Source organism: Rhinolophus sinicus, chromosome 2 (assembly GCF_057876585.1).
Source record: "Rhinolophus sinicus isolate RSI-liver-muscle chromosome 2, RSI-T2T, whole genome shotgun sequence".
NCBI classification, from domain to species: Eukaryota; Metazoa; Chordata; class Mammalia; order Chiroptera; family Rhinolophidae; genus Rhinolophus; species Rhinolophus sinicus.
The window spans coordinates 76,936,701-76,949,247 of record NC_142502.1 but is presented as its reverse complement, the minus strand read 5'-3'; the positions used below and the strand labels follow the sequence as shown (position 1 = coordinate 76,949,247).

At 33.2% G+C, this 12,547-nt stretch overlaps 1 protein-coding gene across 5 annotated transcripts in view; it reads left to right on the top strand.

Moving 5' to 3' along the window:
* Positions 1-12,547, top strand: part of ADGRB3 (adhesion G protein-coupled receptor B3) — a 682,811-nt gene that overhangs the window by 271,702 nt on the left and 398,562 nt on the right. For all 5 annotated transcript variants that reach the window (XM_074333154.2, XM_074333153.2, XM_074333155.2 and 2 more), the window contains 2 exons: positions 1,900-2,061; positions 7,937-8,101. In XM_074333154.2, coding sequence (XP_074189255.1) covers positions 1,900-2,061; positions 7,937-8,101 — 327 coding nt within the window. The remainder of the gene's footprint in view (positions 1-1,899; positions 2,062-7,936; positions 8,102-12,547) is intronic.

The following is a 12,547-nucleotide window of genomic DNA, read 5'->3' as shown; positions in this document are numbered from 1 at the left end:
TTAACTTAATCTCATCACAAACACAGGTTGAAATATCGAAAGAAAAATTTTGCATTATATTGTCCCTAACTTTAAGCTTAAATTTTTCATTGATAAATATATATGTTCATATATACATATATGTGTTGATATTTTTAATGATTGTAATATTATTGGGTTTATAGAATGATTTTAATCTTGATAGAGTATTCTTTAATGTAAGAGAACAAATTATGAGGCATGGCTTTTAATATTATTCAAATGGTCATCTAATAACTTTTTAATGAATTATATATAAATTGGTGAAGGCAAAAAATATTGAAATAAACAGTGGTGATCTACATAGGTAGTATTTCCAGGACACACATGATCACAACACTGAAAAAAAGCCCTATTTAATGTAATATATCATCCCAGTTACCCTTGTCTGTAGCCTTATGATATATATCCAGTTATAAATACAATAAAATCTATGCCTCTGGGTATATAATGCAGACCAATGTAAGAGCAAATACTTTATAACGGTGCTACCCAAAGTGTGGTCTGCAGAGCCGTACTTGTCTGTAACCAGTTGTTATGGGCCCTCCAGGAGATTAAAAGTTTACACCAGAATGTAAATTCACCTACTTTATCAAGCACATGTTTTATTTCAGCCAACACTTTTCTTTTTCTTGAAAAAGAAATTCTCAGTGAAGAAATCAGTGAAGTGAGTTACGTTCTGGCCCAGTGTCCATCTGTCCTGAAGGACAAGTCTGTGGACCTGCTGCCTTCAATAGTACTGCGAGTAATCTCTATGTCATTTCCCCACCTTTCAAAAAGGATGGACAAAGGCATGATCATATTCTGTTCTTTGAATTCTATTCCAAAAGCAAATTCAAGCGGAATCTATAAAATACAAGTTGCTCCTTGATTTATATCACTAGTGATACAAAGTTTTCAGAACACTTCACTTGTAAACATTTTCAACAACTAAATAATTAATTTAAATAGTTCCTGCCAATGGGTAAACGACCCAATTTTGTAATTGGGGAAAAGCAACTACACGTTTTCAAATCAGTGTTAAAAATATCTCCTGAACATAATGCCAGAATAGAATCAGAAGCCGGTTGCAATGGTCTTAGAAATTATTCACTTTAGTCTCCTTGGGACATGACTTAACATAATGTTACAAATTATATAGAAACAATAGATATTGTTTTAGTGCTTTGTAGGGCCCTATTTCAAAGTACAATTTAGCTCCATATTAAAGTAGTAGAAAGCATAGAGGAATTTTCTTTCATTTTAAGTAAAAATCACTTTTTTTACTCTAGGTCATGTGGAAAATTTGTGGCAGAAGGTTTTCAATAAACTATCACAAAATAAATAGCTGTCATAGGGTGAAAAAGTAGGAATTGCACTAGGAATAAATTATAAATGTCAGTGTTCAGCACATTAAAAATTAGATATGCCCAAACCGTCAGGGCTCCACCTCATCCAACATTGGAAAGGAAGTTATACAATAAAGAATTAGGGAAGAATACATCATTATATTCCTGTTCACCAAAGCCAGAGTAAGTTACCAACACATTTTGCTTCCTCTTCCATCAAAGTGCAAAGCCTGAAGAGAGTCACTTCAACAATCATTCCTGTTCAAAAATGCTGATGGGCCCCTTCATTGTATCTGTGGCCCAGTGGAATTGGTGAAGAATAGTTTTGCTAACAAGGTTGTAGCAAACCTGGACCTTATATTAGCATGATATGCATAGTATGTATCTCCCTTTACATTTCTTTTTCTCTGCGATGTTTTCTTGCACCTTTTGATGTACTGTCACATTTTTACATTTAAATTATTCTTGCATGTCCTAATGTCAGTTTGGTATGATGCTTACTAGATGACTATTCAAGACAGTATTTCATGTTTATTTGTTGTTTTGCACGCAGGTGAATCTGGTGTGGAAGAGTGGTCCCAGTGGAGCACATGCTCAGTTACTTGTGGTCAAGGGTCGCAGGTGCGAACCAGAACTTGTGTATCACCTTACGGGACACACTGCAGCGGCCCATTAAGAGAATCAAGGGTTTGCAATAACACTGCCCTCTGTCCAGGTAGTGTTAGCAGCAACTACAACTGTGGATGTTATTGAATTGTGTCATGCTACGCATTTGGAACAATTGATTTGTTATTTTCATATGAACTGGGTATAGGCATTTTAATTAGAGCGGATACATGTGATTCTTATTCAACTGTGAAATTTTATTATGTAATGTGATTATTTCTGCTTTTAGAGCAGTCAAGAAATTACATAAGTGACTCCCTTATCCTAACAACTATAAGCTTAAAATGTCTAATAGTGTTTAAGGTTCAGTATCTTTTCTTATTTTAGAGGGTGAAAATGTCCAGTTGAACGTTTGAAGAACAATGTAATTTTCCAGCACGCTAGAAATATCATCTCTACCCATTGCCTAAGGCAGTGTTTCATTTAGTTGTTAAGGCAGTCAGCTATTTTCCTACCAATTATTTGACCCTTTTAAGGAAAATCATGCCCCTGACCAAAGGACTTTCTGTTTATTTCATTCAAGTGACTGCTCTCATCAGAGCTATCCACTGCTTTGTAAACTTAAAGTCATTAATGGAAAAAACAATATATATATATATATATATATATATATATATATATATATATATATATATATGTACATATAATCTTGTGTGCTAAATGGAGCACAACACAACAGCTTGCTCACTTAGGGTCAGATTTTCCACATTATAACACTGTTTTGTTCTCATTTGATGCATGCATGCATATTGCAGGTGTTTTTCCCTCTTCAAACTGCTGACTTTCATGTAAAAATAACTACTGAGAAGAATCTGAACTTTCTTTAATAAGTCCAAAGCAGATAATATTGTGAATCTCCAGATTTATATTTTGTTCAGCCATTTCCTGGATGGATGATATTGGCCACTGCATTTGCATTTTCAGCCTTTCCAGAAGCCTCCAGAAGGAGGTGGGCATAAAGAAAGAGACAGGCCCTGCAGCAACCTTTCATTTGCTAAACTGTGGTTTAGAAGTTTTCTGCTGAGTTTCTTTTCTAGAGATGGCTGATTCTGCAGTTGCTCAAAGCAAGAGCAGAAAGTGGGTGGCCTGGGGGAAGCTCAGGGATATTCCCAATTTCCCAGCAGAATGGGCAGGGACAACCCATAAAAAGACAGTCTGGAGGAGTTGGTGTTTAATGGGTACAGAGTTTCTGATTTGCAGGATGAAAAAATTCTGGAGATCTGTTTACAGCAGTGTGAATATACTTAACATTACTAAATTGTACACTTAAAAATAGTTCAGATGGTAAATTTTACATTATGTATTTTTTATCACAATAAAAGAATTTGGAAGAAACAAAAGTTAAAGGAAATGGTGGGCAGAACATGGAGGAGGAACAATGCAATGAGGTGGAGATCCCTTTATAACAGATGTGGGAGATACAGTAGATGAAGGTAGGATTAAAAGCTAAACAGTGCAGAAAGCTGTAAGGCAGGGAAGACAGAATAAATAATGTCCACTGAAAACCAGAAAAAGTCAATGAGAGTCAGGGGGAATTGGACTAGACGAGAAAAACAAACAAACAAACAAACAAACAAACACCCATCAAGTATAAAATAAAAAGATTCAGAGGGAAAAAGTAAGTTGGTTATGGAAAGGGGAAGACAATGAAAAAAGATGACAAAAACATGGGCCCTAATGCAGACAGATTCTAGGAACATTAGGCAAGAGAAGGGCGATGAGGAGCAATAAGGAACTGGGGTTCTTAAGAATTATCATTTCTAAATTTTGTAGGTCAGATGTCTTCATAGATAAATACAAATGGGTTTTCACCTGGGTGTGGGTAAAGTACATTATTGTCTGGAATAATACTTAAGGCTGACCCCTATTTACAGTATTTATGTTAAGGGTTATCGGGTCAAGTTCCCCACACTTGCCCATGAGAAAAGTGTCAATACAAAATTAAGCTGATATCATTTTGAATAATAAAGATCCTTTCAGCATCATTTTGAATAATCAAGATCCTTTCAACAGAAGGATAGAGTCTAAAGGCAAGTGGATCGCAAGATGGAAGTCTGAGTGGGTGTTCAGTGTTCTCCACCACTCTCCATTCAGAGCTTCCTTTCCAGCCACTAGTGATGCACAGTCATATGGTTGACATATGGGACACTCTATCAGTCTGCCAGAGACTGCTGATTAATCCCTTCACTGGGCATGGACAGCATCTGTAGTGGGACTAGAGTGCTCTTTCTTTCACTCAGTGCCTGATATCCAGAAAACTGAAGAATATTCTATGATTATAAATTTGTTCCGGAAAATTTTTTAAACCTCTTACCATTTTGGCCACTGGAGAAACTAGTAATTACTAGTTTCTCTTCACCATCATAGACATATAGGTTTGTCTTTCTAAATTTGATAAAAGAGTGCTGATAAGAAGATATATGTGTCTTCTAGTCCTTGTAGTTCAAATATTGAATTAGATTGAAAAGAGTGTCGGTAATTTCTTTTTCATGTTTCAAACATGAATGATTTAGCAACTTCATTATTTTGAAAATGTAGAGTAAGTATCCCATTGTAAGACATTGGGATAGCTTTTATATAGATGGTTATTGTCTTTGTTATGAAATGTTTTGTGTTAAATATTTTGTTCAGTTATTTGCCATACTGGTAAAGACGTATTTCTTTTCAATACACTACTGCATGAAAACAGTGGCAAAAAGTGAATTTAAAAACTTAAATAGTATTTTAAACAGTATAAATAGCTTTCTGAAATAATACTTTAAATTACCAATATTTCCAAGAAGAAAATGAGCTCAGAAATCAATAACCTACTTGTCACACTGGATACGCAAGTATATTTGGCGTTTAATTAATGAAAATAACACAAGGACAAACAGAATATTAAAGTTACTTTCCACAAAATATGAAGAATGATAGAATTAGAGCTTATATTTATTTGCATATCAAAGGCAAATCAGTAGTGTAAATTAGTTACCTTTTACCATACTATTCAAATTTCAAAAGAAGGGTTGTCTTAATTAAATTGCATACTAATGTCTTCTACTATGGATCCTAAGATAACCAGCCTTTTGCAAAATTGTTGCTTTTGACATAGTCTCTTCAAAAACTGTTATTTTGAGAGCGGAAAATGATAGAAACTCACAGAAAGTAAACTGAGGATAGTAGGGAGCCACGTTAAATTTTATATTTCCTGTCCTGATTTCTGACTGTCAATTTTATGGAAGACCGTAGTTTCTCAACTTCAGTACTATTGACATGTTGATATAGGTAAATCTTTGTTGTGGGGAGGCTGGCCTGAGCATTTTTGGATGTTTAGCAGCACCACTGGCTTCTACTCCTTAGATGTCAGTAGCACATCTCCTTCCCCTGAGCTGTGACAAACGAAAGTCTCTCTGGACATTGCCAATTGTCCCCCGGGGGGCAAAATTACCCCTGGTTGAAAAGCATCGGTCTACTCTATATGTATTCTATATATGTATTCTAATCCTTTGGTACTTTATTTAAATTAAGGAATTATATTGAAAATGTTTTTGTAAATGTCACAGTTTTCACATCTATTTATTCTTAAGAAATAAAAAAACCTTTTTACTTAAAGAAGTTATTTTATATATCCCAATCTAAATCATAAGATAATTTGTATTCTTATTTTAAACTCTGGTAGTAATATAGTTTGTGTATTGTGTATTCCTCATTTCATCTCTAAATAGCACAGAATAGAGATGTGATAATATAGCTAGTCTCAGTAAAAAAAAAACTATAAAAATTGATTAATTTTATTAAAGTTTCTTGGTTTTTCAAATACGTTTTTCAAATGGACTACATCATTTACAAATTTTCATCCTCTACTGAAAAATAAAGGAATTTACATAATATTTTCATTAAGATAAAATATCTAATCTTTAACATAAATCTTATGATTAGCATCTATAAAATTATATGTGCTATCATTTTCTACTAATTTGATAGTATCTAAAATAACAAATTATTAATAATTTTGTGTCCTTTTCAAATAAAAAAAATATTTTTAGTTTTTAAACGTGATGTAGAGGAGTCATAAAATTTCAAAAGGAAACAATACAGACTTAAAAAGTAGTAAGTAACATTACTTTTCAGAGGGTTCCAGCTTTATAATTTAACTAAGACATCAAGATTAATCAATACTTCTTTTAGATTAATAGAGAAAAATCTGCCAACTTAGCAGTTTTTTTTTTGTGTGTTTTTTTTTTTTCTGGGATTGTTCAATGCATATAGATAAGGCAGTGTAACTTGATCAAGAGAAAATAAACAGAACCAGCAATGTGAATACCATATAGTGTATTAACATTTTATGGAGAAAACAGGAGGAGGCAAGATTATTTTTACATGGAGAAATCTTGAAAATTAGAAATAAATGAAAAAATTGGTGAAAGGTATACATCTGACATAATAAAATATATTAATATAAATGATTTTTAAAATATCGCTGTAATTGATCATATATACCTATATGTCGATATATGTATATGTGTCTTTTTTTCCTTAGACAAATACAGATTTACTATTTATTCTTATACCAATAAATACAAATTGGTTTTGGTTTTCTCAAACATAAACGGGAAAATGTAAACATGGTAATTTCTCTCTTTTGCTTTTTTTTCTATATAGTATTTTAAAATATATATTTTCCAGCAGTTTTCACAGAATCTTGAAGAATCTGTCTTTGAATATTACTCTCATTTGGCTAAGTTTTCTAATATTTGAACATATTTTCACAACAAGTTGGGACAAATCAGTAGCATAAGTAGAAGAGAACAGCATGCCTCATAATTATGGTATCATATATGTGTTTTTACAGTAACAGTTTGAGTAGCATATACATGCAAAAGAGTTTAGATATGCTATATATACTCACATAACTCCTCTGACGTTTATCTCTACCAACGTTGACAAGAAAAATGAACATAGTTTTTGTCATCTTCTATTACAAATTTCTACTCACCCTACTTATTTCAGTGGGTGTCATTTCAAACATCTGCTTATGAACTTTGTTTACCATGGTAAGAGTAGAGGTAAGAAGGGAACTTTTAAACCAGAGTGCATTTAGCCCAGCTCTTTTTCATTTGTGTCATCCGTGGGGTGCTATTACTTACTGTACCCAATATTAAGAATTGGATTGAGATTAGTATTGACAGTACAAGGAAAGTATCTAACCTTTGAACACTAATGGGCTTTTTGCAAAAAAATCTCAATCTAAGAAAGGCTTCTTCTAGTTTCATGGCTGTTAGAAAGAGGTCCTCGTATTTGCCTCTCCTTAAAACAGGGTCAAGAGGGGGAGCTGATGCAAGTACATAAAGTTTTTGCAACTTCCTTCTTATTCAAAAGACAGTGATTTAAACATCTACATTTTTAAATCACAAAAATACCTTTAGTTATTAAAATCTGAAGTTAAAAAGCTTTTTTAAAATATGTACTATCAATTTCCAGATTTGGTTTTTCCTGACACCATGAAAGTCATTAAACTTGAAACTTTGTTGGAAGAATTAAATTGGGCTTTATTTATTTAAATGCAAATTTAATTCCATAATATCATCTCTGTTATCAGAAATTTAGCTCTTTATACTGCCTTAGTTGACATTACTTTTACTTAAAAATAACTCATGACTATAGTATCCTGGAAGAGAGAGGAACATTTCCGTTAAAAAGAGGTAACATTTAAACTGTATGACATGAATAACTGTTCAAATACAGAAAAGGTACATTCAATTTTCCATTATTTTAATGAATTTTCTAATTACCTTTTGCATTTTGTGGCAAATAAGAATGTTAACTAAATTTTAAAATATGTTCATACTTGTCTATTTAATGATTTTTTTTCTTAATAATAAGGAAAAATAAATCTTCGACTTCTCTGCTTTTGTTGTTGAAGCTTCTTTGCTTTATTACAGTACATGGAGTTTGGGAGGAGTGGTCACCATGGAGTTTATGTTCATTTACATGTGGTCGAGGCCAAAGAACAAGAACAAGGTCGTGCACACCTCCTCAGTATGGAGGAAGGCCATGTGAAGGGCCTGAAACACATCATAAGCCGTGTAATATTGCTCTCTGCCCAGGTGAGCACATTTGCCATTTGGTAAACTTTGCATCTGTGTATTTCATGTATGGTCCCTGATATATATATACTATTAAGAGCACAACTTTCAGTCACATTGAAAACTGTATCTTTGGTTGTTGTTTCTTAAAACTGGGTACCTTTCTTGATTTTAACATTTGCAATGGTGTATAGTAGTTCCTTGACTGAGTACCAATCAATGCTCATTTGTATTTCTATAAAGATGCGTATTAATGTTTTCCACTAAGATTTCATCTACACTTGCTTTTCATTTTGGGGAAATTATAAGGAGCCCCACAGACTCCAGATTGACTATTGCCTTCATACTATCACTAGAGGGAAGGTTTCAGAGTCGGTCCTTTCGAAGTTATTCCCTCACACTCAATCAATTAGGAGTGGAAATGTGCAAATGACCACGCAAGAAAATGTTAGATATTTTCTAGGCAATAAAATCTAGGTTCACTGCCAGCTACATAAGATGGTTAGATTATAAATAACGTAATCTTTAAGTGATTATGAAGACTGTATAGTCTGTTTTTAAATTCTATTTTACTGTCCTTGATAATGTTATCCATTATTACAGAGAGAAAACTTTATAATGCTGTTATTTAGGTTATTGAAACATTCAAACATAAAACAAATACCTATAAAATGAGAAAGGCTGATCTCCATTTTTAAGGAGCTTGCAATTTATGAAATAAAATACACACACACACACACACACACACACACACACACAAATGATAGATTCTCCTAGGACTAACAAAGGCACATTTTAGAAAAAGAGACAAACATGAGTGACAATTGACATTTTGAAGATTGGGGAGCCAAATACCGTCATTACTTATTTGCAAATTACTCCCATAAAATGTATTATGAAACCAGTTATGTTCTGTGTTATTTCTATCTCTCAATAAACATACAGGTAGGAAAGCACACAGACACACACAAATATATATATATATATATATATATATATATATATATATATATATATATATATATATATGCTCTGCCTTTTTTACAAAGATTTGGGCAAGCTTATACAAATTTTAGAATATTTTTTTAAATGCTGAGCTGTGACATTTACAGAGTCAAATATATTTCACTCTTATTTGTCATTGAGTATGAAAAACTAAATAACATGGGAGAGTAAAAAACTAAAAGCTAGCTATAAAACATTTTAATAGATTAGTTTTTATTACTCTTTCACCTCATTTGATCCTTAGTACAAAAATAAAATGACACTTATCAGTTAAAATAGTATTAACCAAGTTTCTCACAGTCTACTTTCTATGAACTTTTCTAAGAATAAAATGCTTGGGTGTCAGTAGATAAGGATATTAAGTTGTTAGAATTCAGATGAGAAAACTCATTTTCCTCGGTTGATATAGTCATTGCTTTATCATGCAAGTAGAGACCACATGTGTTCTCAAGCTAGTGGTGTTTTAACAGTGTTATACTAACATTGAAATTACTCTAAAGCCATAAAAAATGGATGGCTTTCTTTTGTGTAGGTTCTTACTTTTTGGAAGTTATGTTTATATTATTTGTAAACCTGACCTAGCTCATATTCTCTCTTAAGTGAGCTTTATGGGTCTATCTTGAGTACTTAATGAATTTATCATGTATCATTTCTTATCCTGTTGTTTCTGTTCTTGAATTTAGTTGCATCATAAAAGATGTAAAATTCTTAGCATGTTGTAGCCCAATTTCCTGACTATCTAAAGGGAATTCTAATAGCTATGATTTTAAAAAATATTTTTATACTCTGCCCAGAATTTTGGCATTATGCTTTTAATATATGTAAGATTTATTGGTATAAACATTTGGAATTCTCCTAAGAACTAATTATCTTATAGACAAACTCAGGCAACTTCACTAAATGTAAAAGCATCATCAAGTATCAACAAGATGTAAGACACTATTGAGAAGAATATATAGTTTCTGGACTCAATAAATTTTCAGAGGATTTAGAAATAAGCATGTAAAAATTTGACTATAGTTCTGAAAAGCACATAAAAATATTCTACCTCAGTGAAAGGTAGTGATTTGAGATCTCAGCGGGTTCAACCTGCATTTCTTGTAGCCATCGTTCCTGGGATCCCTAAGACATCATCTTAAGGGGTAAAACTGTGACAGGAAGTACATCAGCAATGAAGACAGTGAACTAAGACCTACACTTGGCTGTCCTTGGTTAGGCCAGTTGTGAAATGAAGACCAGAAGAAAATAGAAGAAACATTTGAAACAATAAATCGAATCTCTCCTCACCACCTTTGCTGGATTTGATCACATGAGTTGCAGTAATGGGCAGTGACGATTTCATGGGGGATCATGTCAGAACAGCACTCCAGAACCCTGCTTTAAGAAACACATATAACCACAGTAATGAAGTAGATGCTATGTAGGGGTGATGTGTATTGTTCACATACAATAATGTTTATTTGTGCAAAATTTGATATCAACTTATAAGTAGGTGACAACCTATTTTTATCAGGTACTTTCCCTTATTCAGCGTTCAACTTCCTTCTACGTCTTTTGAGGTGAGGGTAAACCATTTGCCTGGGATCCATATGTGAAAAAGTATAGAAAAGGAAAGGGTCGATATAGTATTAATCTAGTTTGAGTTATTAGTTACTAATTTGCATACCATGTCTGAGAACAGAGACTGGTGTTGGTTGGGGGAAGGTAGACCAGAGTTTTAGAGCAACTAAAGGAATTCACTAGGATTCATTGACTGAATCAAACACCAGGACCCAATTTTCCTCCTTTTCTCACATATACTAGTAATTAAGTGTAATATGGAATGATATGTGCATATATATGTATGATCAATGGTCTTTGTTATCTATTTCTCTTATCTCACCAAACTTGGAACTTCTGGCAAAAAAACCTGTTTTCTACTTTCTCTGAATTTTCATTGCAGTCACTAACTGAGTATCAAGCTCATAATAGTAATAATTGATGTATTTGAGGTCAAAGAAATTATCTTCCATTTCCTGTTATCTCTCCATGCAACTTTGTACCTGGTAGCATCCAATAAATTACTATTGAATGGATTTTCTTGACATGCACGTATCCAAATTTCTAGTTCTCATCCCAATATTTTATAGGACATTTTCTTAGTCGATTTAATAATACATTGATGTGTTATAGTGGAAGGATCTTGAACATTTGCAAGATAATGCATAATTTAAATTTTGATCTCACCTTTTAATATGTCTGTTGCATCTCTGATCCTCAGTTTCTTCATCTATAAAATGGGGACTATAGTAATATCACTTCACAGGACTGTGAGAGGACCAACCATGTAAGATGCTGTAAGGGAGAAAATTTGGTAAATAACAAACAATGTATTAGTATCATTATTATGGCAATGCCCTCCAGTCAAAGTCCATTGGGATGAAACCTGCAGTTGAACAAGTTGGGTTTGCTACTGTTGGCAGTGAGGGAAAATCAACATAGGGAACTGTGGGGCATCTCAGTAACAGGGTTTTAGAAAAGACTTATTATGTAAAGGTTTAAGGGTTTACATTTGCGTTGGGTGATTTCAGAGAAGGTTCAAGGAAGTGAGGATTTGTTCTGGTTGGATAATGTCAGGAAGGGGAGGAGATTCTGTGACTGGTATCTTAATACATTATCTAGGAGGAGGGAAGACTAGCTGTCATTGGTAAAGAAGTGGCACTCCCTCATATTAGTTGAGAGAAGAGAATGTGTGGAATTTTATGGGTTGTACTGTGACCTTGTTTTTGTCTATGAAGTGGCCTTGTTTTATCTCACTTTATCAGTCTCAGAATGACTTTGTCTGATATGAATGTCCTCTGTGATGGGTTCAGGTCCAACAGGAGGTAACCCAGCCCAGTTATGAGCACCAAGCAAGCTGCTAACAGCACTGAGGACTAGCTGTGTCAGACCAGTTCCTGGATGTCGCCTTGATGTGACTCCTCCTGTAGGCTGATTGGATCACTTTAGATACTTCTGTTTTTAAGTTTTAATTTGTACTAATATTCAAATGGAGGAAAGAATCAGACATAATAAAATGTTTACATTTTCTAGGTAAGCCTTCCATTAAAATTATATAGATGTATAACCCCAAAATAAAATTGATATAACCTTTTCCAGAATTAAATTCTTTAGGGAAAATAAAAGCTTAAGTCCTTAGTTCAAAGCCTCAAGCTTTATATTAATTTTCTTTATCCTATGTTACTTTATAGAAATATTTTCCCTCTGTCAGTACTTGAAGACTGGAGGAACCAATGATTTAAAGTTTAGTCCTCTGTTTCAGTTTTGACAATTCTTATTCTGATATATATTTTTGTAGTAGAGTACAAATAATATAGAGGATAGAGATAATAGTAATTTGAGTGACAGATTGAAGACTAAAATAAATGAAAAAACTATTGACAAATGAGTTTTCTTTTATGTCCTGAAATATGTATGAATTAA